The following is a 24,821-nucleotide window of genomic DNA, read 5'->3' as shown; positions in this document are numbered from 1 at the left end:
ACTTGTATGAGATGGTGTTTTTGTCTTTGTAGCTCCTGGTCTCCGTATGCCGCTGGCGGTGCCCTGCCCGTACCCCAGTCCGTTTGGATTGGTTCCCCATCCGGGCATGAACGGAGACCTGAGCGGAGCCGGGGCAGCCTACACCGGCCTGCACAACATTTCTCCTCAGATGAGCGCGGTGGCCGCCGCCGCGGTGGCAGCTTATGGACGCACACAAGTGGTACCCGAACACACACAAACACAAGTACCAACAGTCTGAATATGGAATTAAGTTTTGCCTGCCAAGGGCTGGTAAACAAAACAATCAAATAAATTAGTAACAATTTAAAGGTGCTCAATACGAAATTCAGACTATATCTATTGCCTCCACACGGCTCTCAACATGGCGACGGCTGAGCCGGCGGCTCACAGCTCACAGCAAACAGAGCTAACAGTGCAAACAGTGCAAACTACAAGTGCTGACAGAGCTAACAGTGCTAACAGTGCAAACTATAAGTGCTGACAGAGCCAACGGTGTTTACCTGAGGAGGAACTGGAGGGTGGGCGCTACACTTCCGCTATAACGCCATCAGTTGATGCCGTTATCAGCTGTAACCGCCATATGAGAGTAGTGCAGCCAACCAGAGGGGCACGTTCACATGCACTAATAGGCAAGGGAGGCCAGCAATGTAAACAAAGCAAGGAGAAGCTCGGATTACAACACGCACAGAGCGAGAGCGACTTCATTCTTTGCTCTATACCTTTACATAGCCAATAGATACTATATTATTAATGCTCAGAATATCGTACCGAGAACCTTTAAATCTGCAGTGTGTAGGATGTAGTGGCATCTAGTGGTGAGGTTGCAGATTGCAACCAACTGAAACTTCTCCTGCGAGCCAAGCGTTTAGGAGAACTAAGGACATGTAGATATAAACCGCTCATTCTGAGGTAACGAAAAGCCAACGATTCTTATATTCAGGTGATTATAAACTAACAAAAACATATATAACTTATTAATTTTTTATAAAATTTCTGCCAATAGATCCACACTGTTCCTTGAACCAGGGCAAAATTAAATCATACATTGTGTTGTTTAAGAATTCTATTCTAATTCCCTGCTTTTGCGGCTCATTCTAATTATAACTATTTTAAATGTGATTTTTTTTTTGGCTGGATTTACAACTGCTGTCACCAGATGTGTGATCAGAAGAAATTAATAATAAAAAAAATCTCCTAATCATCCTAATCATATGGAGAATTGTTCTGCGAGTGAGAGTGTATTATTTCATTGGGAACTGTTATCTTTGGTTGGATACTCAGTCAGTACTAATTGGGTAATTTGCAGGGAAAAACATCAAAGTTAAAACAAGATGACGGAATGTCTGGGTTCATATCACCAACTATTGTAGTAGTCAGAAGCTGCCATCAGCTTCTCTGCTGAGTCGTTTTTTTATTCAGAGACACAGACACTCCTCATGATACCAGCTACAACAGCTCCAGTTTTGGTATAATGTTTTTGTTTATGGTTGGATTATATTCTAAACTCTTTCTCATATTCTCTAGGTGGGATTTGATCCTCACCACCACATACGTGTCCCTGGCCTTCCCCCTAACCTGTCAGGCATTCCTGGGGGAAAACCGTATGTTAATAAATCACTTTTCTTTTTAAACAATTACATTTTGCACGTGCCTAATTTTCCCCCTTTCTTCCCTCCAGAGCCTACTCCTTTCACGTGAGCGCCGACGGACAAATGCAGCCCGTGCCTTTCCCCCCGGACGCGCTCATCGGCCCCGGCATCCCGCGCCACGCGCGCCAGATCAACACCCTCCCCCACGGGGATGTGGTGTGCGCCGTCACCATCAGCAACCCGACGCGTCACGTCTACACCGGCGGCAAGGGCTGCGTCAAGGTGTGGGACATCAGTCACCCGGGAAACAAGACCCCCGTGTCCCAGCTGGACTGCCTCGTGAGTGTGCGGTGACCCCTTATGTGCACGCAGTGCTTCCTCATACGTGGTTAAAACGCAGAAAGTGTAACTACCTCATGCATCGCTGCTGTTTTAATGAAAAAAATACCTCCGTGCGTCTGTCACATCAGAACAGAGACAACTACATCCGCTCCTGTCGGCTGCTTCCTGACGGGCGGACTCTCATCGTCGGGGGCGAGGCGAGTACTCTGTCAATCTGGGATTTGGCTACGCCGACTCCGCGGATCAAGGCAGAGCTGACTTCGTCCGCGCCCGCGTGCTACGCTCTGGCCATCAGCCCCGACTCCAAGGTCTGCTTCTCCTGCTGCTCCGACGGAAACATAGCCGTGTGGGATCTGCACAACCAGACGCTGGTTAGGTATGGAGCTGGGGAAAGGGGGGGGGGGGGGGGGCAGGCAGGCAATGTGTGAGGAAGAAACCCACATTTTGGAATTGTCGCAAATTGTCAGAGTCCACGGTCCAGAAGTCCACAAAAGATGGTCTACCTCTGAAAAACACCAGGGACAGGCTTTAACGTTAGGCAGGGTGGGCAACCTGGGCATGGGGGCCCAACTAGAAAGGCCCCAAACATCTATAGATCTATTATGGGGTTTGCATCCGCGTGGATGATGTCCAGCAAACTTCACGGGTGTCCTTTTCGATTTTAATGTCGATCTGCAGGCAGTTCCAGGGCCACACCGATGGAGCCAGCTGCATAGACATCTCTAATGACGGGACCAAGCTGTGGACTGGAGGCCTGGACAACACCGTGCGGTCCTGGGACCTGAGGGAGGGACGGCAGCTGCAGCAGCACGACTTCACCTCCCAGGTACACACAAAGACGCTTTTTTTTTAACACACAAATGCAACCATTTCCATTAGTGCTGCGACTCCACCTACCATTGTTATAAGAGCTCCAGCAATAACTGCTGTATGCACGCTAAATGTGGACATGGATTATAGTTTGTGTCGCAGAAGAATGGAATTAGTTCGCAGGTGTATGTTGCATTTAGGTTTGCTTTTGCAGCACTTTTTTATTACTTGTTGAAAAGTCTGCGTCTCAGGACAAGTCACAGTTTGTGTGATTACACTCTCTGGTTTTTGCTTCATTGCAGTAATTTACAAGCTTCGTTCAGAACGTTTAACCCCACCATGAAGGCCAGACTGAGCTCTGGTTTTCTGCACTGTGCGCAAATACCTTTAACGCTAATAACACTGGCAGTTAGATATTTAGTTGTTTTTTTGCGGGTCAGGAGAAGAGCGGCAATAATAGACCATTACTGCAATTTTCCTTAAAAATGACCCATTTCACAATCTTCGTGTGCACAGGGAGGAGGTGGGTGTGCGTTAAAGAGAGCCCAGCGAGTACAGGGCAGACAGGGAGAGACATGGCCAACAGAGTGCTAACGCTGTTCAATAATATCTGTTCTAACCCCCCCGCCTGTGAAAAACCAGCTTCAGCAAGTTGAACACCAGCGATATGGCAAAGTAAAAAATAAAATAGTGTTTACCAGGTTTATAACGCCATCAGGCGTCTTCATCATCTGGAGAAAATATTGTTGTGATTTGTTTCAAAAATGAGAATTGACTAAATCACTCACCCACCTCATTTCATGATACGTAATTGCTGCTGGCAGGATATGTTGCATACCTAATATGATTTTAGAAACTGAAAAAAAAGCCATCTGTTTTGACAGATTAGTATGAAATGCTGATGACGGCGTAGAAAAGCGCAGCAGCGGATGTTTGCCAGCATCCATAGATATGTTAATATCAGTGGCCACCCCTGCAGACAAACACAGTAGACTAATACTAGAGGCCGTCTTGTGATGAGATGAAAGTAGCCGCAACGCCAGTCAGGACCTGGGGCGTAAAGGAGGGGGCTGGTGGTGGCCCCTTCCCAACATCCTACCCCCCGATTTCCGACACCCAACAAGCTAGTTGTCTGCTAGTTAGCTAGCTAGTTTGCTAATTCCATCATGCTTTGGTGCTACATTTGTTACAGAAAATGAGCCGAAGAAAGATGTCATAACATGACCACTCCGCTGCTCCTATTAGTCATTACTGCCAAACCTAAGCCTCAGGGTGTTAGCAACTCGCCGTACGTTCATGTGGAAGTTAGCCCGCTACAACGGTGGCAATTGCAACAGTACACATAAAAATGGCCGCCACGTTGACCAACCTGCTACGTTGATTTGAATGGGAATGTTCGTTCTACTCCTATTCTATTTCTACAGCGTTGACAGACAGACAGAAATATAAACACCTGGCAAAGTACTCCAAACCACCTCTGTGGTACTTCCTGCTACAGTAGGTGTCTCCAGGACCATGATGACACACACAGACTCTCAAAGTGAAAACAATACCAGCGTCGCTGTTGCGGCTAGTAATAAGAGATTATATTTTGTATTTATATACACTACAAGAGGTATAATTACCATAACTTTTCGCTGCAGATCTTCTCACTGGGATACTGTCCAACGGGCGAGTGGCTGGCAGTCGGGATGGAGAACAATAACGTGGAGGTCCTGCACGTCACCAAACCTGACAAGTACCAGCTCCACCTGCACGAGAGCTGTGTGCTCTCACTCAGATTTGCTCACTGTGGTAAGAATCACAAACACGTTCTTATCAGTGTTTTTTGAAAAGGGCTTAAGGGAAGGGAAACCGATTAGCGTACGCTCCAAGTCTTGGGGAAATTGACTCGTTGATCAAATTCTGTGTGTATTGATGACAACTGTAACTGAAGCATACGTGGAGTGATCTTATGCAGTAGAAAACAATATCATTTGTAGCAGGTTAGTGCTACACAGTGAGTAAAGGATATGAGAACGTGATTAAATGTGTTCACTTCATGTAGGAGACGGGATTACAAAATGTACAATGTAAATGAAGTTGATTGTCAGAGGAAGCATTGTACAGCCAACAATCATAATGGACCAAGAAAATACAAGCCAATAATTACTTTTTAGTTGTGAAGATTCAGACTTCTGGTTAAGCTGGAATCAGCTAACAAGCACCAGTATGTTATTATCTACAGGAACAAATGTCATCAAAAATGATTTTTGATGTTTACATTGTCATCACTTAACGGTTAAACGTCCCAACTTTTTCATTACGACTAACTTGTTTTATTTTGAAGCCACCAGTTTGTCTTTCAATAATGTGTTGCAGACAATAAATGTAGAATCCGAGCGCAGTGGTCTTGAATACTTTCACACAGAACATCGGGAAACTTTATTACTCCTTTCAACCTCGACAAAGGCAGCACAGACCCACTCCTTCTGTTCTTACTTTCCACAATAAAAGCCCTTGACATACACACCGTTTACCAGAGGGAACTCATATTCACTCAGAGCATTTCACAAAAAAAACAACCTGCTAAACAGTAGCTCCGGCGATACTACAAGTTCCCTCAGGCAGTGTGCCAGACGCAGTGGGTCGATAGGATCCTGGTAGGTCCTTCGCTGCGTGAATCTATTTTATTAAAAACAGTGCAGCAGCTTTCACAAATTCGCACCACTGCTGCTATGAATAGTTTTGATGCATAATATTCGCATCGAGCATGTTCGTGTCGTTTTTTTCGTTGCCTAATGTGGTTTGTCGTCCTCTGCAGGTAAGTGGTTTGTGAGCACGGGAAAAGACAATCTGCTCAACGCATGGAGAACCCCGTATGGAGCCAGCATATTCCAGGTAAGTGTGTGGAGGAATGTACCGCAAGCACGTGAATAAACGCCAGATACAGCGCAGTCTAAATGTACTCTTGACACAAACAACATTGCAGAACTGGATTGGAGAAATGAGTCATCACCTGTCATTGTACATACTCCATAGTCCTCAAGTGCACTTTTCACATGTTCTCGCCTCTTTTGTTCCCCTCAACAGTCGAAGGAGTCGTCCTCCGTGCTGAGCTGCGACATCTCCATAGACGACAAGTACATTGTGACGGGCTCGGGAGATAAGAAGGCGACCGTCTATGAGGTCAACTACTAGGAGGTGGAGGCCACGCTTTCCAGCCGGGGCGTCCCCGCCGTCTGTGTACAGTTTTTAACGTGTATGAAACGGATCTGAGTGGAACCAACCAAACCAAACTTGATTCTTTCTTGGACCTTTCTAGCTGGTCGTGGATCAAAAACAAACAGCAGAACCAAGCACAGAGATTCTTTCTTTTCCTACTGAGTGGCTTTCTTTGTTGTCGGGAGGATGAGTGAATGTCTGGAGAGGCTGCTGTTGTTACCGCGTTACACTTTCAGCTGTTGTTAAAAGTGTAACATTCCTTTACACCTTTCGGCCTCTTTTTTTTTTTTTGACAAGCAGCTACGTCGTTCACTTGCTTTGCCTTTGTGCTCGCTGCGAACCTGACTGCTTTGTTACAAAGAATCGAGGCCAGACCAAGACACCAGAATGGTTTCTTTTAGAATTTGGCACATCATGAAGGGTCACTGTGAGGTCAATGTAAATATCACACTGGGGACATTTCCCTGCAAAACCTTGAACATCCTTGTTCCACATCCTGATATACTGACCCTCATTTACGTAGACGCACTTAAGACGTATTCATTTATTCCAAATGAGCTTCCTGTGGGTACATGCATTTTTTGTGTGTTTTTGTTTGCACAGCTTTTATTAATGTGAGATCTAAATTCAGTGTTGTAATTCTTTTTAACACATTCTGATTTCCAACTTGTCCAAATACCGACGCTTGGTCAGAGGCCCTGGGCTTCAAACTATGACGCTCTATACGCACAGTTTAATATTGAATCCCACTGCTCTTCTTGGCAAGGCCCGCCGATTTATGCTAAGCTAATCTGACCGGCTGCAGCTAAGTATGTACCGTTCTCACATGAACTGTTCCTTGAAATGCAGCTTTTGTCGATTTAACTTTTGATATTTATTTCCATCAATGTTTTTATTTATTTTCCTTCATAATTCTGAGTGAGGTGTGAGCTCAGTCTCTCTCTGTGTGTGTGTGTGTGTGTGTGTGTGTGTGTGTGTGTGTGTGTGTGTGTGTGTGTGTGTGTGTGTGTGTGTGTGTGTGTGTGTGTGTGTTGACCGTGTGGGCGTTGTACAAACCCACGAACAAGATTGCCCTCAGAGCCCTCGCTCACTACTGTGTGACCTTTGCTCTTGGTTCTGCCCCCTCAGTTGAGACTCCTCCGGACGCTCGCTGGATTCTCTGTGTGACAGATTTCAGTGAAACTTGTATTGGTGTTTGGAGGTCAACCAGCCCTCCATTTCCTGCCTGGATTTGTTTTTTTGTTCCTACACCGATATAAAAAAAAAGACACGCTCTCTTGGATTTATTTCTGTTGGCTTGTAGAAACAACACAGTGCCTTTTATGCTGCTGCGCTTCTGAATCGTCCCCGCTGAGTGGTCAACTGCACTGAGAGGAGAGGTGATGTTTGAATGACATTTAAAGGATCGATTTTATTAACAAAAAAAATATCAAATCAGTCATGAGCAAATGAACGCGGTAACCCAGGTGGTCCAGTCCGGTTTGTATCAATTGTCTGTCGTCCACTCTGAAGTAATCAGGGCCAAACTCCTGTCGCACGTGAAATACACTTTTCATGGCAGCTGCTGCTTCAGTCCGATTGTTTGAAGCACCGGTGCCAGTAAACAGAAGCTTTTTGAAGCAACGATACCCTCCACTTTACTTTTTCTTTCTGCTTTCAAGCTTCGTTCTTGTTCTCGTTGTACATCGTAAAACACAGCGCATCAGTAGTCGGCGGCGGCGATGCGATTCCCTGCTAAACCCTGGGGTCTAACTCAGGGGTCGCCACATTATGTTCCCTCTGAGGGTTATTTAGACAAAATGAAAGTGGCCGGGAGCTACTCATACTTGTACATTGCCAATAGCAGACATCATTTCTGTCTTATCTCATGGTCCTTAAATAACGTTTCAGACACGCACACACTTCATTCACATTCGAGAAAAATAAACAACATTTTATATTTTTAGATAAATCGATTTTTTTGCCTTTTTTTGGCCTGGCTTCTTTTTCTGAGCCCATTGTCAAATTCGGTGTGCTCTTGCTAGTGTGCGTCACGGCGGTGTAACTTCTTTAATTTGAAGCTGATTGGCAAATGTACATTTTGTGTCAAACGGGAGCGGGATGTCTGTGAATTCAATCGGAGAAAATGTAAACAGGTTAACATGTTTTGAGTGTAAAAAAAAACATTTCCAACCTGCAAATCAAGAAGGAGAAAGACACCAGCAGTGAACAGAGAGGTTTCCAGATCGTGCTGATAGTAGTTTTACCTCTCTGGTGTTCTTTTTTTAAACTGATGAAGAGCGCAGTGCTCATACCTAGAATCATGACAGACTACCTGTCTGAGTATTTTACTGTAAAGTCTTAATAGATGGATATAGATATTAAAATTGGAAAAGAAATCAGTTTCTGAGCACGCCCTTCTTCAGTTAAATGCCAAGGAGAAGCCTATTTAAAGATAACGTCTTTACAATATTAATATTTTTTTTGTGTGTGGCAGACAGATCTGTATTTGAGTAGAAGAAACTACTGATTATAATCGCACCGGTGTGAATGCAAAAGGGGCCTTTTTTTTGCAGCAAAGCCAACTGTTAAGAGAAAAAAGTGCAATGTGTTTGATACCTATGTAAGATATTACACTGTACCGACTGATATATTTGTAATTTATTTGACATTGTACATTTTGAAGGACTGCCCCATGATGTTGGTTTGTTTTTTCACAGTGTTCGCCTTATTCTGTGCTTTCAAATTAAAATGACGATTCGTTGCTCAGCTGCGTTTTTTCTGCTCTTGAATAAATCATACAATCTGTCCTGAAGAACTGCTGTGCAACCTACGCCCTCAGTAATAGTGGGGGAAAAATACAAAGCACACTTTGGTTGTACCTGCGCTGTATGTCAAGAGTCAAACCTCGATGTCTCATCTGATTGCTGCGCGTTAGCTGGCTGACATGACCTGATGCAGACATGATGTCACGTGCACTACTGATGTGTAGCGCATTTAGCTTGACTGAACTCATGAAGGTGTTATACATTAACTGTAAACATGTTAAAATTTGAGCGTCCAGTGGAAAGAAACTTCCTGTTGCTAATTTCTTTCCTTCCTCTTCAATACAAAATGCCTTTGCGCTCTTTTTTTTCTAGTCTGTGGTTGATTTTATTAAATTGTTGTGTGGAGCATTTTGTCTTGAGACTTTCTGAGAAGTTCTGCAACAATGATTCATTGTCCAGAAGGATCATTTTCCATTGGTGGAAGAAGTACTACTACTACTACTACTACTACTACTACTACTACTACTACTACTACTACTACTACTACTACTACTACTACTACTACTACTACTACTACTACTACTACTACTACTACTACTACTACTACTACTACTACTACTACTACTACTACTACTACTAATAATAATAATAATAATAATAATAATAATAATAATAATAATGGCACATGGTATAAATACTTTGTTAACAGTAAAATTCATCAAAATGTTACTTAAAGTACAAAAGTATTGGCTTCAAAATATACTTAAAGTTCCTCTTATGCAGACTGGCCCATTTCAGAATCATATATATATATATATATATATATTCTTAAATTGAATTATAATGATTGAGGCATCAAAAGTTAAACATCACTCTAGTGTTCCAGCTGGTAAAGACGGGTCTATTTCTTAACTTGTAAATTCCTGCTTTGGTTCAGTCCCGTCTCATCTTAACCTATTGTAATAATCATTTATTTGTTGATTACATTTTGAATTATTATTAATCAGAATTTGGGAAATATTTGCAGTCGTAGTAAAGTGCAAAGTTTGCCTCAGAAATGAACTGAAGAGAGAAAAGAGTAGAAATATAATCAGTTAGGTAAAGTACAAGTACCTCCAAAATTGTACTTATTACCACTGAGTATATCTTCATTTCTGTGGTACAACTGAAAAAGCATTTAGGTTGAAAGTACGTTTCGAGTCTCTACTCGCACAGCTGAAGAAAATGACCTTGTTCTTCCTCTGTGGTGTTACAGTGCGCATCGAAGAAGGATTTTCTCTATCTTTGAAGAACATCCTTGGCATTTGATCGTCTGCCAGTGATGAAAAGTGGATTGAAGGTGTGATGGACTTATGACAAAGGTTAACCTACAGTCAGTGAGAGCAGATTCCTACCTTCCTGCAAAAAAGTATTAAATGTTCAAAGCACAACACTTAACTTGTCTACTAGTTTACACATATTTCATTCCTCAATTCACACATTTGTGCATAGCAACCTTTTACTGGACTCATTAACAACCTGCCTGTTTCCTGTGCATGTCCAGGGCATTAATATTCTAATGCTTTCCTTGACAATCTAATACAACCACCGCACAATTACACTGGCTACAGCCTGCTGGCTGCCAGCCACAGCAGACATTTCCTTTTTGCATTAAAGGTTGCAAACTTTCTGCCCTTGAAAGAAACATGCAGCTCTTGTCTTGTGGCAAAACAACCAGAGCAAGAACTTTGACCTTAGTTTTTCCTTTTGATTTGATAACTTTTCAGCTGTGGACTTACCACTAAAGCTACTGACGCATCCTTCTGTCTGAACCTTCTTTAAACTCCTAAACCTGCCTCTGAGTCCTTGCTCCGCATGAACAGAAAGCAGATGCGTCAATGTAACGTATTCACTTTATGTCTCCTTATGTTATTGATTTCAATTCAATGATTTGGCAGTTTCAAAGCATTTTTCCAACTTTTAAAACAAACTGATTGTTTTTCTTTATTTGGAACCCCATTAACTGCCACAGAGGTAGCCACTGTTAGAAATAAAAGTGCAAACTAGAACCATATCGGGTTCTTTGGCCTGTCCCCATAGGAAAACCACTTTTGGGTTCCTGGTAGAACTTTTTATAAAGGCTCTACTTTGAACCCTTTCAGAGGGTTCTACCTAGAACCCAACATAAAGAGTTGTACCTAGAACCACCTGTGAAAGGTTCCACCCAGAACCCTCTTTGGAGGTTCTATCCAGAGTCCTTCCTCCTTCTTAGAATGCTAGCAAGAACCCGCCTTGGGGGTTCTACAGACAATCTTTTTATATTCCAAACATTTAATCTAGAACCCACCCAGGGGGGTTCCACCAAGAATCTTCTTATATTCCAAGGGTTTCATCTAAACCACCAGGGGGTTCCACCAAGAATCTTCTTATATTCCAAGGGTTTCATCTAGAACCACTCATCGGATCCTACTGAGAACCCCGTTATATTCCAAGGGTTTTATCGAGAACCCACCCAGGGGGTTCTTACAATAATCCTTTTATATTCCAAGGGTTTCATCTAGAACCACTCATCGGATCCTACTGAGAACCCCGTTATATTCCAAGGGTTTTATCGAGAACCCACCCAGGGGGTTCTTACAATAATCCTTTTATATTCCAAGGGTCTCATCTAGATCCACTCTGGGGTTTCTACCAAAATAACCTTTATATTCCAAGGCTTTCATCTAGAATCTAACCCAGGGTGCGTACTCTTCCTTTTTGTCACCAAAAGTGTTTGATATTCCAGGGCCAGGTCTTCTTTGGTGCAGCCCAACCCACAAAAATCATGGTTCACAATCACAGTTTTTCGGGTTTCGGGTTTAACACCCAAGCTTTCAACAATCCTTGAAGAACTCCTTCTGCTAAAAAGGTTTCTTTTGAAAAAAGGGTTCATAATTAAACCCATAGTCTTTCTAGCACCCTTGAAAACCCTTTATTCTAAAAAGGGTTCTTCAGAAGCAAATGGTTCTGTGTAGAACCACAGCCCCTCAGGAAGAACCCGTTTGGAACCTGTATTTCTGAAAGTGTTCACTTCCTCGTTATCTCTTTGTCTACATTCAATATAAACTATCACAAACCTGTATTAGGAGGATATGATCAACACTAATACCACTATAATTCTAATTAATCATCTATGTCCTCTTTAAAGTATAGTGTGATCAACTTTTTTTTCCCAAAAAAAAGGCTCTCGTAGCTGTGTGGCAGGCATACTCCACGTCCATATTAAGTGAGCTGAGAAATGAGGGTTTCGAGGGCTTCAGTGTGGCATTTTAGTGCAAGCTGACGGGTCAACGCAGTCTCTGTCTAACCTCCCATTGTGAACGTGCTGCGTTCACGCGGAGCACAGCGCTGGACTGCTGAAGTGGATTAAGTGATGTAAGTGAGGTCTGTGGAGGAGGACGCTCCACCATTACAGTGAATGATACTCCTGTTACAACTCTCCAACCGGCACTTCAAACAACCAAAAGTGGGAGAGAAGGAGGAAAGGTGGGGATGCAAACGTGGGAATGAGCCAACCCTACTTCAACATTTTATATCGAGAGCACTTGCAAATTGCAAATTGCCCACTTTCCTGACAGACATAGAAGTTGGATTAAACAAACAGGCCACACAATAGCCAGGTGGCTTTAGAATGTGTTGCATCGCTTTGCCGGTGGATTTGGCTCGCAATGCTGCAAATATAGAATTTACCTTCTCACAGAGACGACTCACTTGGATGTTACAAGTATGTATGTTTCAGACCACTGCTGTCCAAAAACCTTCATGACCACGTTAGCGACCTCACAGTGTGCTGGCATAATGTTTGCAAAGTGCCACTTTACAGAACCATTACAATACTCTACAGAACTTCAGAGCACTGTGAGAATCGCTCTTAATGAATTCACTCTCAGAGCTCTGACAGCACACTTTGGAGTCTCCTGAAGAGGATTGTAGTTGCAACAGAGTTAATATTTACTGCAGTTCTGAGCGTTCAGAACACAGCTCAGAACAAAAGCACTGAACAAAGAGTCCACAGCCATGTAGCCTTGATCAGCAGGCTTCATCCTCTGGGAATCATGAATGTCTGTACAACAAGTCAAGACATCCATCAGTTGTTGAGATATTACAGTCTGGACCACAGTGGTGGACCAACACATTCTTATTCCCAACTCTTCGCATACTGTCATGGCGTCGCTTTCTAACGCACTGGGTAGCCCTGCGTACGGTCGCAGTAAAGATGTCGTTAACGTACACTGTAAGAAAAAATCCTAATTTTACGGAAAATAACTCTACATTTTTACAGTAGTTTTTCTTTTTTTTTAAATTATATACAAAACTCAGTAAAATTATAGGCATTATCTGTAAATTAACAACAAAACTGTTAATTTAAGTATTATGCTAATAATAACAAATTATATTTTTTTCTCATTTTTGTACAGAAGAATTACTGTATTATTTATACAGTATTTTTACTGCGTTTTTAAATTACATACAAATTCATGTAAAATAAGAATAATTGCCTGTAATTAAATGTCTAGCTCATTATATAAAGGTGTATGTCCATACAAACAATTTCAACGATTTTCTTTGTAATTTTAAGGTAAATCATATTAGTTTTAGATTGTAAAGCCCTCCGAGACAAATTTGTATTTGTGATTTTGGGCTATACAAAATAAACTGAATTGAATTGAATGATTACCAATGAGCCAATTTGGAATTTGGATGATGCTGAAAAAACAATGACTATTGCACAATAAAAAATTAAGAGTGGGTTAACATTTATAAATTCCAATGTACATTAAAATAATTGATATTCATTGTGTTACATTGAACTGGAATAGGCCTTTATCTACTGTTCAGAATATTGAAAATGACAATGCTATGAAAAACCATTTGATTTCCACATTCCGGAAATTGTGCAAGTAGAGGGTGAGTTTGGCCCGTATCATGGAGGGGCCCGGCTGCTCCAGTTTATGCCCACATGGGCACCTTCAGGCCGGTTAAAGCTGGGTTTGCCCTAATGATGGAGGCCCAGTGCTGCTATAGTGCATGCCGTCTTGGGCATCACCAGGGCGGTTAAAGAGGGGGAGTTTGGCCCTAACGATGTAGGCCTGGTGCTGCTGCAGTGCATGCTGTATTGGGCATGCGTAATCCAGCCAAAGACTGCATTTAGCCGGGGGAATTGAGGGCAGAGTAGTAACACTTTATCCGAGAAACAGCATTGTTGGCCGGCTTTAATTCAGCCTCTTTAGCCCGGATGCAGAGCTCCAGTAGCGGCGAATGTGCCTCCAAAAATGTATGGTGTTTGCGGGCTTAAGTCAGCCTCTTCAGCCCGCTGATGGACCTCGGTTCGCGGCCAGCATTTTGACGGAAATTGGCAGAGATCCCTAGGTTAAATTCAGCCAATTTAGCCCGGAGATGACGCTGACGTAGAGCATTATCAAACTGCACAATTGCTGTTGAATTGGCCTTGCTTCCATCAACAACTAAAATACATTAAAGACAGTCACTGTCTACAGTGAAAAGTTCAACAATTTAAATTTACATTGTCCCATATCAAGGATGGCCAATGGCCTAACCATTGCAGCCAACACCTTGGACCTGGCTGGCTTTGAGCTATGCAGAACAATAAAGACAAGAAGAGGGGGAAATGGCTTTGCAATGGACTGACTCACTACATGCAGTTACAAGTCTGAAAACAAATGTTGCAACTTGTATGGAATAATGGCAATGTTGGCAAATGAGTGTTGCTGTGGGCAGATGCTTAACCCTAAACTAACACGCTGCGTAACACTGCAAAACAGTTAAGGGGAAAATTACATTGTCATGTGTGCACAGTTGGCATTTTGGTGGTTCTAAAGGAAAGGTCAGGGATTTGTTAAAATGCAAGAGGGTCATACTATGGACCACATCAATGTAACTGTAATGTCACCATGATGCCATTAGCTTTTCATATAGGCCTACATACAGAATGCAATATATGCAGTGATTTTTGTTGAGTGTTCCATCTCCATTGCTGTCAGTCCTCATTTCTTTCTTGTGCAGGTAATGGCACTAAAACCTTTTTTTAAATATTTGGGTGGGTGCCTCATTTTGTTTAAAGAACCACTTTTAAATGCTGGGCCTTTACTTGTGTGTGCTTGCGTTGAGGCTAACCGAGGAAATAATAGTAATAATAATAATCTACCACTGCTGAGTAGACTAAATGTAGAGGAAACACTGCATGGATCAATGTGTTGGAGTTCTAGACCTACATAGGAATTGAATGACCGACCGTCGCCCCTCCCTGCCGGCCTTAAAAACATATTAAGTGTGTAAATATATATATATATATATATATATATATATATATATATAAATATATGTATATATATATATATATATATATATATATATATGTATATATATATATGGTACTATACCATGTGTCTGTGTGTGCCTATAGGTATTAATACAACTTTACCATATATGATTACATTTTTATTCATACACTGCAATGAAAAAAACATTTGACCAATTCATTAAATATAACAGCCTATAAATAAACCTAAATACACACATTTCTTTAGTTTATTTTAAAACAAGTCATCTTTTCCTATATTTGCTATGTTACCACACTAAAACAATTACTATTGGCTGTCTCACCACGTTGCTTTGAACATGATTGGATAATCTGACTGTCATTCAGAAAACTGGCCAATGACAACTGTGCGCGCCTCAAATTTCAAATTATGTCTGTTGGAGCGGGAAGCTGCTGCTTGGCACCCGCAGCACTACTCGGTTGGTCTGCTAGTCTCTGCTGTTACACTGTAAACCCATTTTTATTTATTGTATTTAAAAAAACGGTGTCATTGCTAAATCTATTTAGTTGTTTGCACTAATCATTTGCAAAATTGTAGTGCAATGATCATGTTTAGCAGAGATAACTTAGTACGTTACGTTTCTGTAAGGGAAGGGAGGGGCCCGTTAGGTTAGTGCCGTGTGTGTGCAGCGCAGCGCAGTGACGAGACGAAAAGAGTCCGCTCATCCTGACTGCTGCGTCCGACCGCTAACTTGACTGACGGAGCTGCAGGAAAACAACTTTAACGCTACACCACCTGGAATGGAACGTGAGTGTGTGTCACTATCACCATATTAACTGAAACGTTAGATATCATTCTGGGAGCATTTATTTCAACAAGTAGTTAGGCTAAACGCTAATGTTAGCTTAGTGTTAACACGGCCCAGTTTATAACTCTACACTGTGTTAGCATGTGCTGTGTTTTAAGCTAGCGGTTAGCTAAAGCTACGATAATGTGATGTTAGCTTTTCAAAATGGTGTTTGGTTAGGTTGCACAGGAGGGATGTATTGCATTTATAGCAGTCATTTAGCTAGCTTGTCAAGGCACGAGGTCCTTAAATGGTTATTAGCAGAGGCTGGTTAACGTTTTGCAGTGGAGTTAATATTACTGGAACTGGCTGTTGAGCTGAAAGTTGAGCTAATAGTTCTTATGTTCTGTTTTACAGGTTCCTGTGGTGGAGTCTGAGCCATACCGAGATTGTGGAACGCTGGCCTGCGCTTTTCACAGAAGATCAAGTATGTTCGAGAGTTTTAATGCTAATGTTTTTGCATAAATGTCTTTTTATCATTAATTTGATGTCTCTTGCCAAGGTCAATGAAAAAAATATTGGTCAGTTGTATGTGCATGGGGATGGAACAAGGAGGATAATTAATTAACTAAAGAATGAACATGTCCAATCCAGCAAGGACATTTATGGGTGTTATTCCAGCACTACTTTGCAGGTGGCTTCACCTCACGCTGGTGGCCACTGGAAAAGTGGAATTTAGTCTTGAAATGTGATACTGGAGCATTCTCTGTACGTTACAGGTGCGCATGGAGTTCAATTGGATAGTGGGCAAGAACCTCAAGCAAAGATTATACGAAAGCCTTGATCGGCACAGTCTTCGGCTTATCGATATATTTCGATCTAAAAGAGCATTCTCAACAGACCAAGGTTAGTACATTTTCATTATGCATTTGCATTATTTTTCACAGCTGATGTAATGACATGACACATAAAGTCTCACTCCAATCTCAGAAACGCTGGCCGGCCAGTTAAAGGTATGGTGTGCAGTTACTGATTTCTCAACAGTATGGAAGTTATTAATTAATGAGAAGCATGTCTTATATTCCAAGATAACAGCTTGAGATATAATTGACAGTATTCTCCACTGTTTCGAACTGTACTTCACACAGCAAAGGACCCTAAGCAGTGCATCACCTGTGAGATCATGAGAAGGCTGAAGAACCAGGAGTGACAAGATACCACCGGATGGTGGGGCACAGAATTAAACCCAGGGACAGGTAGGCAAACAGAGGCAAGACATACAGAGATTGGATTTGTTGTTACATAAAAACAATATAAAACAGCAAAAATGTGCTTCTAAACAGAAACATCCATGCATACATACTGTAAAAATACGGTGTGTTCATTTAAGAAGCCTGCTCAGAACAAATGCATGCATGAGTTACTCTGAGTCAGACTGGGAAATAAAGCCTCTGATTTTTGGAAATGTTTCTGAGTTGGAAAAAGGCAATGGTGATATGATCCTGAAAACTGAGTTCACCATCCATGGTTACTTATAAGTTTTTAATCTGTTTTTAGTGATCTGAAAATGGCTGTTCACAGACGGTCACCATCCAACCTAACAGAGCTTGAGAGGATCTGCAGAGAAGAATGGCAGAAAATCCCCAAATCCAGGTGTGTAAAGCTTGTCGCGTTATACCGAAGAGACTCGAGGCTGTAACCATGCCAAAGGTGCATTAACTAAGTACTGAGTAAAGGGTCTGAATACGTATGTCAATGTGATATTTCAGTTTTTCCTTTTTGATAAATTTGCAAACATTTCTAAAATTCTGTTTTCTCTTTTTTTTTTATGGGGTATTGGGAAAAAATGTATTTAAACTATTTTAGCATAGGTTTGCAACATTAAAAAAATGTGAAAAAAGTGAAGAGGTCTGAATACTTTATGAATGCACTATATGTGTAGCGGCAGTTTCTTTCTGAGTAATCTTTACATTTCCCTTTCCAACACTGATAACTGCTAATGATAAGAAACTTGCTTACATTTTTCAGATCAAGCATTGGAACAACGTTTACGGGGGAGAACAGGCACCCAACAACACCAAGTCCATCACCAGTAAGTGTCAACTACAGTATATAAGACAAGATATTAGTCCATTTGAACCACTATTTCTAAACCTTACATTGTGATTAATAAAGGTAGTATTAAGTATGATTTCTTAAGTACTTTAATGATCTCAGCAAAGTACATTTGTAAGACATTTCCCCCACTGGTCATAGAAAAACTGAGGAACTTTTCCTTTTGCCTTCCTTCCTCTGATTGGTACGGTGGCCCTGAGAGCTCAGCGCACTGCAACTTAAGAAAACACATGCTAATAGACAAAACACAAGCAAATTAAGAAAACAACTTCATCAAATTGACAACACGTGCAGCACTTAGAAAACGCGCTGCAAATTAGACAACACAACACAGTACAGAAAAGGTGCAGCAAATACAGAAAAAGACAATGGAAGTGTTTCCAGAGAACACTAAATCGTTGTGAACACGGCTTGGACAGGCTTGTTGTTGCTACGGTTTGTGACTCATGAAGTTATTGAAGTCTGGTACGTGTATCATCCATTTATGTTTACGTTGTGGACTTACATCATGCTACTGCTCTACTCTGCGGAAAGTGCGCTGCATGCACCTCGCAGGACTTTGCAGAGAGGAAAAGCAGAATTATATCAGTCATTCTAATTATTTCTGAGGAGATTTGACAGATTTGAAACTTTACTATCTGGTTCAACAGTGTGGACAGACGGCCTGTAGCCTGCATAATAATCATATAGGCATTATTAGACAAAAGAATATACCGAGGTATAGGCTACAGTAGGCCAAGCATTCCCAGGAGACTTCCTTCCTTAAATAATCCCCATACAGACGACTACTACCTTGTGAAATGTACATACCCCCCACCATCACCACCACTGTAACTATTTCAATTTCGAAGCTCAGGTTATGTGAGATAGAATTCCGCTTTTTTGCTCTGCAAGGTCCTGCGAGTTGCGTGCAGCGGTCACTTTCCGTGCAGAGTAAAGCAGCAGCAAAAGTCAGTCCACAACGTAAACATAAACAGATGATACACGGACCCGACTTCAATAACTTCATGAGTCTCAAACTGTAGCAGCAACAAACGTGTTCAAGCCGTGTTCAGCACTAGTGTCCTTTGGAAAAACTTCTGTTTTCTTTATTTACAGCATGTTTTTTAAATGCTGGACATGTGTTGTCAAATTGATGAAGTTTATTTCTTAATTTGCTTGTGTTTTGTCTAGTTGCATGTGTTTTCTTAAGTGGCAGTGTGATGAGCTCTCAGGGCCACCATAGAGTTGGTATACTTTTCAAAGACATGTCATCATCATCAATCCTTTATTTATTTCTCGGGAGAACATTGAGGGAAAGACCCTCAGACATGTCATAACAGGGTAAACGCAGCTGCAGTTAATACAATTATGGGTGGTTGGTTTGATTTTGGTGTATCAATTGGCTTTTTTTTGTGAAAAGTGTGTTTACCTTGCTATGATACATCTGTTAAAAGTGTCCATTGTTGTGAATCCACGTCTTTTGTCTTCGTGATTCACATTTTTCTAACGGGAGTGCTAAGATATGCATTAGGTGCATGTTTAAATTGGTAAACATTTAATAACTAGCATTCTCAAAGCTGACTTGGTGTTCAGATTGCCAGAATGTTTCATAACAGCAAATGTCGGTTCAGACAATTTAATTATAGTTTTGTTTAAGTTTGTTTAAAGGAATGGTAAAAAATGAAAGCCTACTTTCTAAGGACTTTTCAGTGAATCTTAGTGTGTCCTTTTCTCTTGTTTTCCCCCCAGATGCACCAAGGATCGGGCTGATTACTGGCAATTTGGAAAATTGTTCTATATCTGCACTGTCACTTCTGGTAAAGATTCAGTGACCTTTTGCGGTATGTTTTGATTTGACTTATTAATACACTGCATAGTTGGGATTCTGAATTAAAAGACTGTAATCTTTGTCCTCATGTTATCAGAACTAAATGGAGCCCCTTTGGGTCAGGATAATATTATGGAAAACAATATAATACTGAATTTGGTAAACACAAGCTAAAAAAAACAGACCCCCCCCCCCCTCTCTCAGCTCAACAGCACAATGTGTTGCTTTCTCCACCTGTTTCAATGGTGAAATCAAGACCTCATCATGATACTAACTCTAACAGTCAAGATAGACACATGGAGAAATGCCATTTTTAGTTTTTCAATTCCTCCTGAGGGGCTCTGAAGAACTGTTTGTGAATAATTGGTTGATTTTGTAAATTTTCATCTAAATACATTAAATAAAATTGTTTTAAAATTAATAGTGGTGTGTACTTTATTTATAATTAAGTTTCCAACCCCTAGTTTAATTGAAACATTGAAAGTCTTGTAGATGTATCAATTTATTTTGTATTTTTCACAGTAATCTGAAAAGCTTATTTCATGGGAATTGAGAATGTGTTAACACTTTATTGAAGGTGTTTGATCGTAATAATTCTGTAAAATAACAGTGTTTCACTGCAGATCTGTTAGTGATATCACTTTATTGAAGGTGTTCGATTGTAATAATAAAGGAAAAATCTGTAAAATAATAGTGTTTCACTGCAGAATTTTTTGTGATATCCCTTTATTGAAGGTGTTCGATTGTAATAATAAAGGAAAAATCTGTAAAATAATAGTGTTTCACTGCAGAATTTTTTGTGATATCCCTTTATTGAAGGTGTTCGATTGTAATAATAAAGGAAAAATCTGTAAAATAATAGTGTTTCACTGCAGAATTTTTTGTGATATCCCTTTATTGAAGGTGTTCGATTGTAATAATAAAGGAAAAATCTGTAAAATAATAGTGTTTCACTGCAGAATTTTTTGTGATATCCCTTTATTGAAGGTGTTTGATCGTAATAATAAAGGAAAAATCTGTAAAATAATAGTGTTTCACTGCAAAACCTTTAATGAAAATGTCCGTAAATTTATGGTTTTCGCCCTTTATTTGAATTAAGATATTTTACCTTAATATTACGGTTTTTGTTTGGCAGCCGTTGCTGCCAGTCATTTGACCCTTTTTTTACGAGTTTTTTTCTAACAGTGTAATGAATTCACTAAAGCACTTGCTTGGGTTTCGGCAACGAAACCTCTTAGAGTTAGGAAAAACATGGTTGGGCCTAAAATAAGTATGTAAACTTAGTTTTAGGCAACAAAACCACTTAAAATAAAGAAAAACATCAGGATTGGGCTTAAAATAAGTACATGAACTTCGGTTTAGACCATAAAGCCACTTGGTTGGGTTTAGGAAAAACATTGTGGTTGGGCTTAAAATGACTATGTGAGCTAGGTAAAATACAAACTAAGTAAACGTAGAACAACTTAACATAACCACAAAAAACGCATCATTAATATTACTAACTTGAAAATATCTTAACACCGGTCTCCTCTTCCTCTCCCTCCCTGTGTGATGGTTTTTGTACTACGTCATCACATTGCCAAAGCATTGTCTCTGAGCGTCTATAATGACGTGGATGGGTTTACACTGTGGTTTCTCGAAAGCCAAATGCGTCTCATACCGACGCTTAAAGGGTGTCCTCTGCGACGGCATCAGACACTCTGTGACGAATGAGGACGGGCTGGATGGACCAACCGACTGCCACACAGGTGCTATAGCTAAAAACAAAAGCCATGAAGATCTCCCGCACTGCAAAACTTTATTAGCAAATGTGCCAAGACAACACAGAATCATTTCATTGAAACCAAAGTTTGCAAATGGACCAAATGCAGTGCAAGAAACCACAAGTTACAGCAGCATTCAACATAAACTGTGTCAAATGCTGATTCTGTGCCAGTTAATGCCCAATCTAAAGAAATGTGGGTAGAATTGCTACATCAGCAGAGCTTTCTTTCCCTCCAAGGACTGATTAAAGCGCTTTCTACACTACCAGTCATGGTTGCAAGGAGATTTTTAGTATTTTGTATTTTTTTTACAAAACTTCAACACCTGATCACAGGAATGGGAAGGTTGGTGAATAACACCATTCCTTTCCAGTAGCTGCTGCGCTTTGATCATGAATAACCTCAGCTGAACTTATCATCATTGGTCATTCTTTTGATGGGATACACAAAACACGAGGAGACAGTGGCGGATGTGCTGCTGAGTATTGTTACCCTTTTATTCCCTTAGAAGAGATATTTTGCACAAGAGGGACAAAGGGACCAGAAATGCCAGGATTTTTTTTGTCTGAAATAATGAACGTAGATGAATCGCTATAACATCTGACCGTCGGTAACGGTTAGCTTTTATACTCCCTTAGTACACTGCAGGCAACTGAAAAACGTATGCCAAGTACAAGGCATTGCCTTAACCCAGGATCAGAGAAACTAATAACATAATAGGAATCGAAGGCTAATATTCACCCACGTGATTTCTTTTCCTCACAGAGAGGAGCAGCAAAACAATAACTCAACGTGGCAACTTTATAGCACGGCATTAGAATCGAAAGTTTTGCCACCGCTCAAGCATTTCTGCCCACCTTTTCACATTAGTGGAACAAAAGTTAACGAAATAAAAGTTAATTTCTGTCCATCCCTGCCTCCACCAATAATATAAATAAAAATAAAAAATGATGCTCCGTGTGTTGCAAAAAAAGTGTCTTGCCACGGTGGGAGGATGAGACCTATGAAAGGGAATTCATGTGAATAGAGATTTGTTCCTTTGGTGCAGGCCAGGGACAGTTTACCTTTGTGTTCAGGGTGTACTTCAGCGTGTTTTTGATGGGATTATATCACAGCTATAAGACTCATAGTATTCTCTTTTTTACGGCCTTGAATTGCATCTCAACTCACACAACTCCTTGTTGTATCTGACTTACTGATACCTCCTCCCGTTTCTCACCTTGCCAGTCCCATCATATCTGTGGGAGAGAGATTGGACGATGGTACATAGGAAGAAGCGCTATCATCTTATGTGGTGGAGCAAATTCGACGGTGATCCTGTATTGAGATGAAAGAGGAGCTCTGTACTTTCGAGCGATTCAAAGGGACATTTCTCACAACAACCAGGGCTGCTAACAATTCCCTGCCTCATTATAGGCTGGACTAATGATTAATTCATGTCCCCGCCGTCTTAACGAGGTTGTGCCCGTTAGTGGGTGGGAGGGGGGAGGGGGTTGCACTCTGCCGTGCTTTGACATCCTACATTCAAGGCTGTGTCACACATTAATGACTTCTTCGAGCTGTGAAACGAGCATCATTATGTCTTTTCAATAAAAAAGGGAAGGGTGAGAGATTTCAGCTCAGCTTGTATAAAGACAGGGGCGGAATCGGTCACCGTGTAGTGTGTATGTATGCGTGAGTGACTGAGTGACACTTGAGCGTTGGCTTACATTGCAACCTGTTTCTGAGGGAAAGGATGGGGGAAGCAGCTTTTCTGTCCACGGTTCAACCCAAACAGCAACTAACGCTGTTTAATAAACAGGTTTCACTAAATAAAGTTAAACCTACAGTAAAACGTGTGCATTGTCTCTCTAAATTGGGTTAAAGGGCAACTTTATTGGTTATATATTGCAATCAAGCAGTCGGGGGACTTGCGAGAGGCTTAGATTTCCTGACTTATAGTCAGTAGCATGCAGCTCCAGGAAAAGCTACATCCTACATTTCCCATAATGCAAGTGGGCAGCGTCAATCATTAGACCCTTCCTTCCTGGTAAATGTCTTTCAGACTCCACACCATAGAAATAGAACAGGAGTAGAACCGACATTAAACCCTTTTTCCGTAGTCAATTGACTGGTACAACAGAAAATGGTCGATAGTTGTTCGTTGTTATGGTGACAACACGCGTCAGTGGGGCCGTAAAGTGTGACAGATGATTGGCTAGTTAGCTAGGTAGCTTGTCCTTCACCAGAGCAGAGGGGAGTGAGGCGGAGGAACCGTTAGACCTAGCGCTGCTGCTGACTACCCGGCCGCTGTTCGGCTAATTTTCTGTAACAGGTGTAGCATTAAAGCATGGTGGAGTTAGCAAGCTAGCTAACAAGCCAGCTGTCTGCTAGTTGGCTAGCTAGCAAGCTTGCTTGCTAATTCCACCATATTACAATACTACACCGGTTACAGAAAATGAGCCGACCAATGTGCTTTCCTAAACTGTGTGGATGAAGCGTTAAGTTGTTTCATTTTTCTCATCTACTGTGGCTCTCTGTGCTTCGTAACGTTACCCCTCCACTGCTCATTTTATTCATTACTGCAAAACTTCACCTCAGTGAGTCCGACTTGCCATAAGCCGGTTTCGTTTACATGGAAGTTAGCCGCAACAATGATCACCATGGCAACAGTAGACGGAACGACAACGACAGCCCCTCTGAGCATCCCGCTACATCAATTTGAATGGAAATGTCCATTCTACTCGTATTCTATTTCTATGCTCCACCCTTTCTGTTTGTAACACATGATTGGGCTGTTAAAACTCTGATAACATATCAGGGTTATTTCTCTAGACATTAGAAAGCTGCCTCCAGAGCTGTAGGCCTACTCTTCACGATGAGTAAACTGACCATATGTAAAAGTGATGGAGTGCCCCTTTAACTTGACTAAGACTTGATATTGTTTAAAATTCTTCCATAATAAAATACCTGAGTTTTAGTACAGACAATAATACATTACTTGTTTGATACTTTGGGGAAAAGTGACATCATTTTTGCACTCCCCTTTTTTCAAGTTAAATGTTGTCTAAACACAAGCAGCAGTACAGGAACTGTGCCTACATAAAATACTAAAACCGGCAAAAACCTCTGCAGTTCAATATGTATCAGTTCTAGCTGCAAAAAAGGAATATTTAAAAACGACTGCATGATGCAAGATTGACAACTAAATAAAAATAAAATACTTCAATAAAAACAAAAAATACACTCAGGCATAATCCTGTAAAGTGGCGTTGTGGCTTGACCCATATGATTTCCCCCAAATTTCAGGACCAAATAATATTACTTTCCTACTTATTCGTCCAGCCCTTGTGTG

The 24,821-nt window shown here is 41.1% G+C and overlaps 1 protein-coding gene across 12 annotated transcripts in view; it reads left to right on the top strand.

The window, feature by feature from the left end:
* LOC306697760 (transducin-like enhancer protein 4) overlaps nt 1–5,942 on the top strand; it is a gene marked incomplete at both ends in the record, with an annotated part of 37,317 nt that extends 31,375 nt beyond the window's left edge. For all 12 annotated transcript variants that reach the window (XM_079161801.1, XM_079161800.1, XM_079161795.1 and 9 more), the window contains 8 exons: nt 33–220; nt 1,546–1,622; nt 1,700–1,949; nt 2,081–2,328; nt 2,631–2,778; nt 4,406–4,556; nt 5,566–5,642; nt 5,835–5,942. In XM_079161801.1, the coding sequence (XP_079017927.1) occupies nt 33–220; nt 1,546–1,622; nt 1,700–1,949; nt 2,081–2,328; nt 2,631–2,778; nt 4,406–4,556; nt 5,566–5,642; nt 5,835–5,942 (1,247 nt within the window). The remainder of the gene's footprint in view (nt 1–32; nt 221–1,545; nt 1,623–1,699; nt 1,950–2,080; nt 2,329–2,630; nt 2,779–4,405; nt 4,557–5,565; nt 5,643–5,834) is intronic.
* Nucleotides 5,943–24,821: the final 18,879 nt, after the last annotated feature.

Source organism: Pholis gunnellus (assembly GCF_910591455.1).
Source record: "Pholis gunnellus genome assembly, chromosome: 6".
NCBI lineage: Eukaryota > Metazoa > Chordata > Actinopteri > Perciformes > Pholidae > Pholis > Pholis gunnellus.
This window is presented reverse-complemented; position numbering and strand designations above follow the sequence as displayed.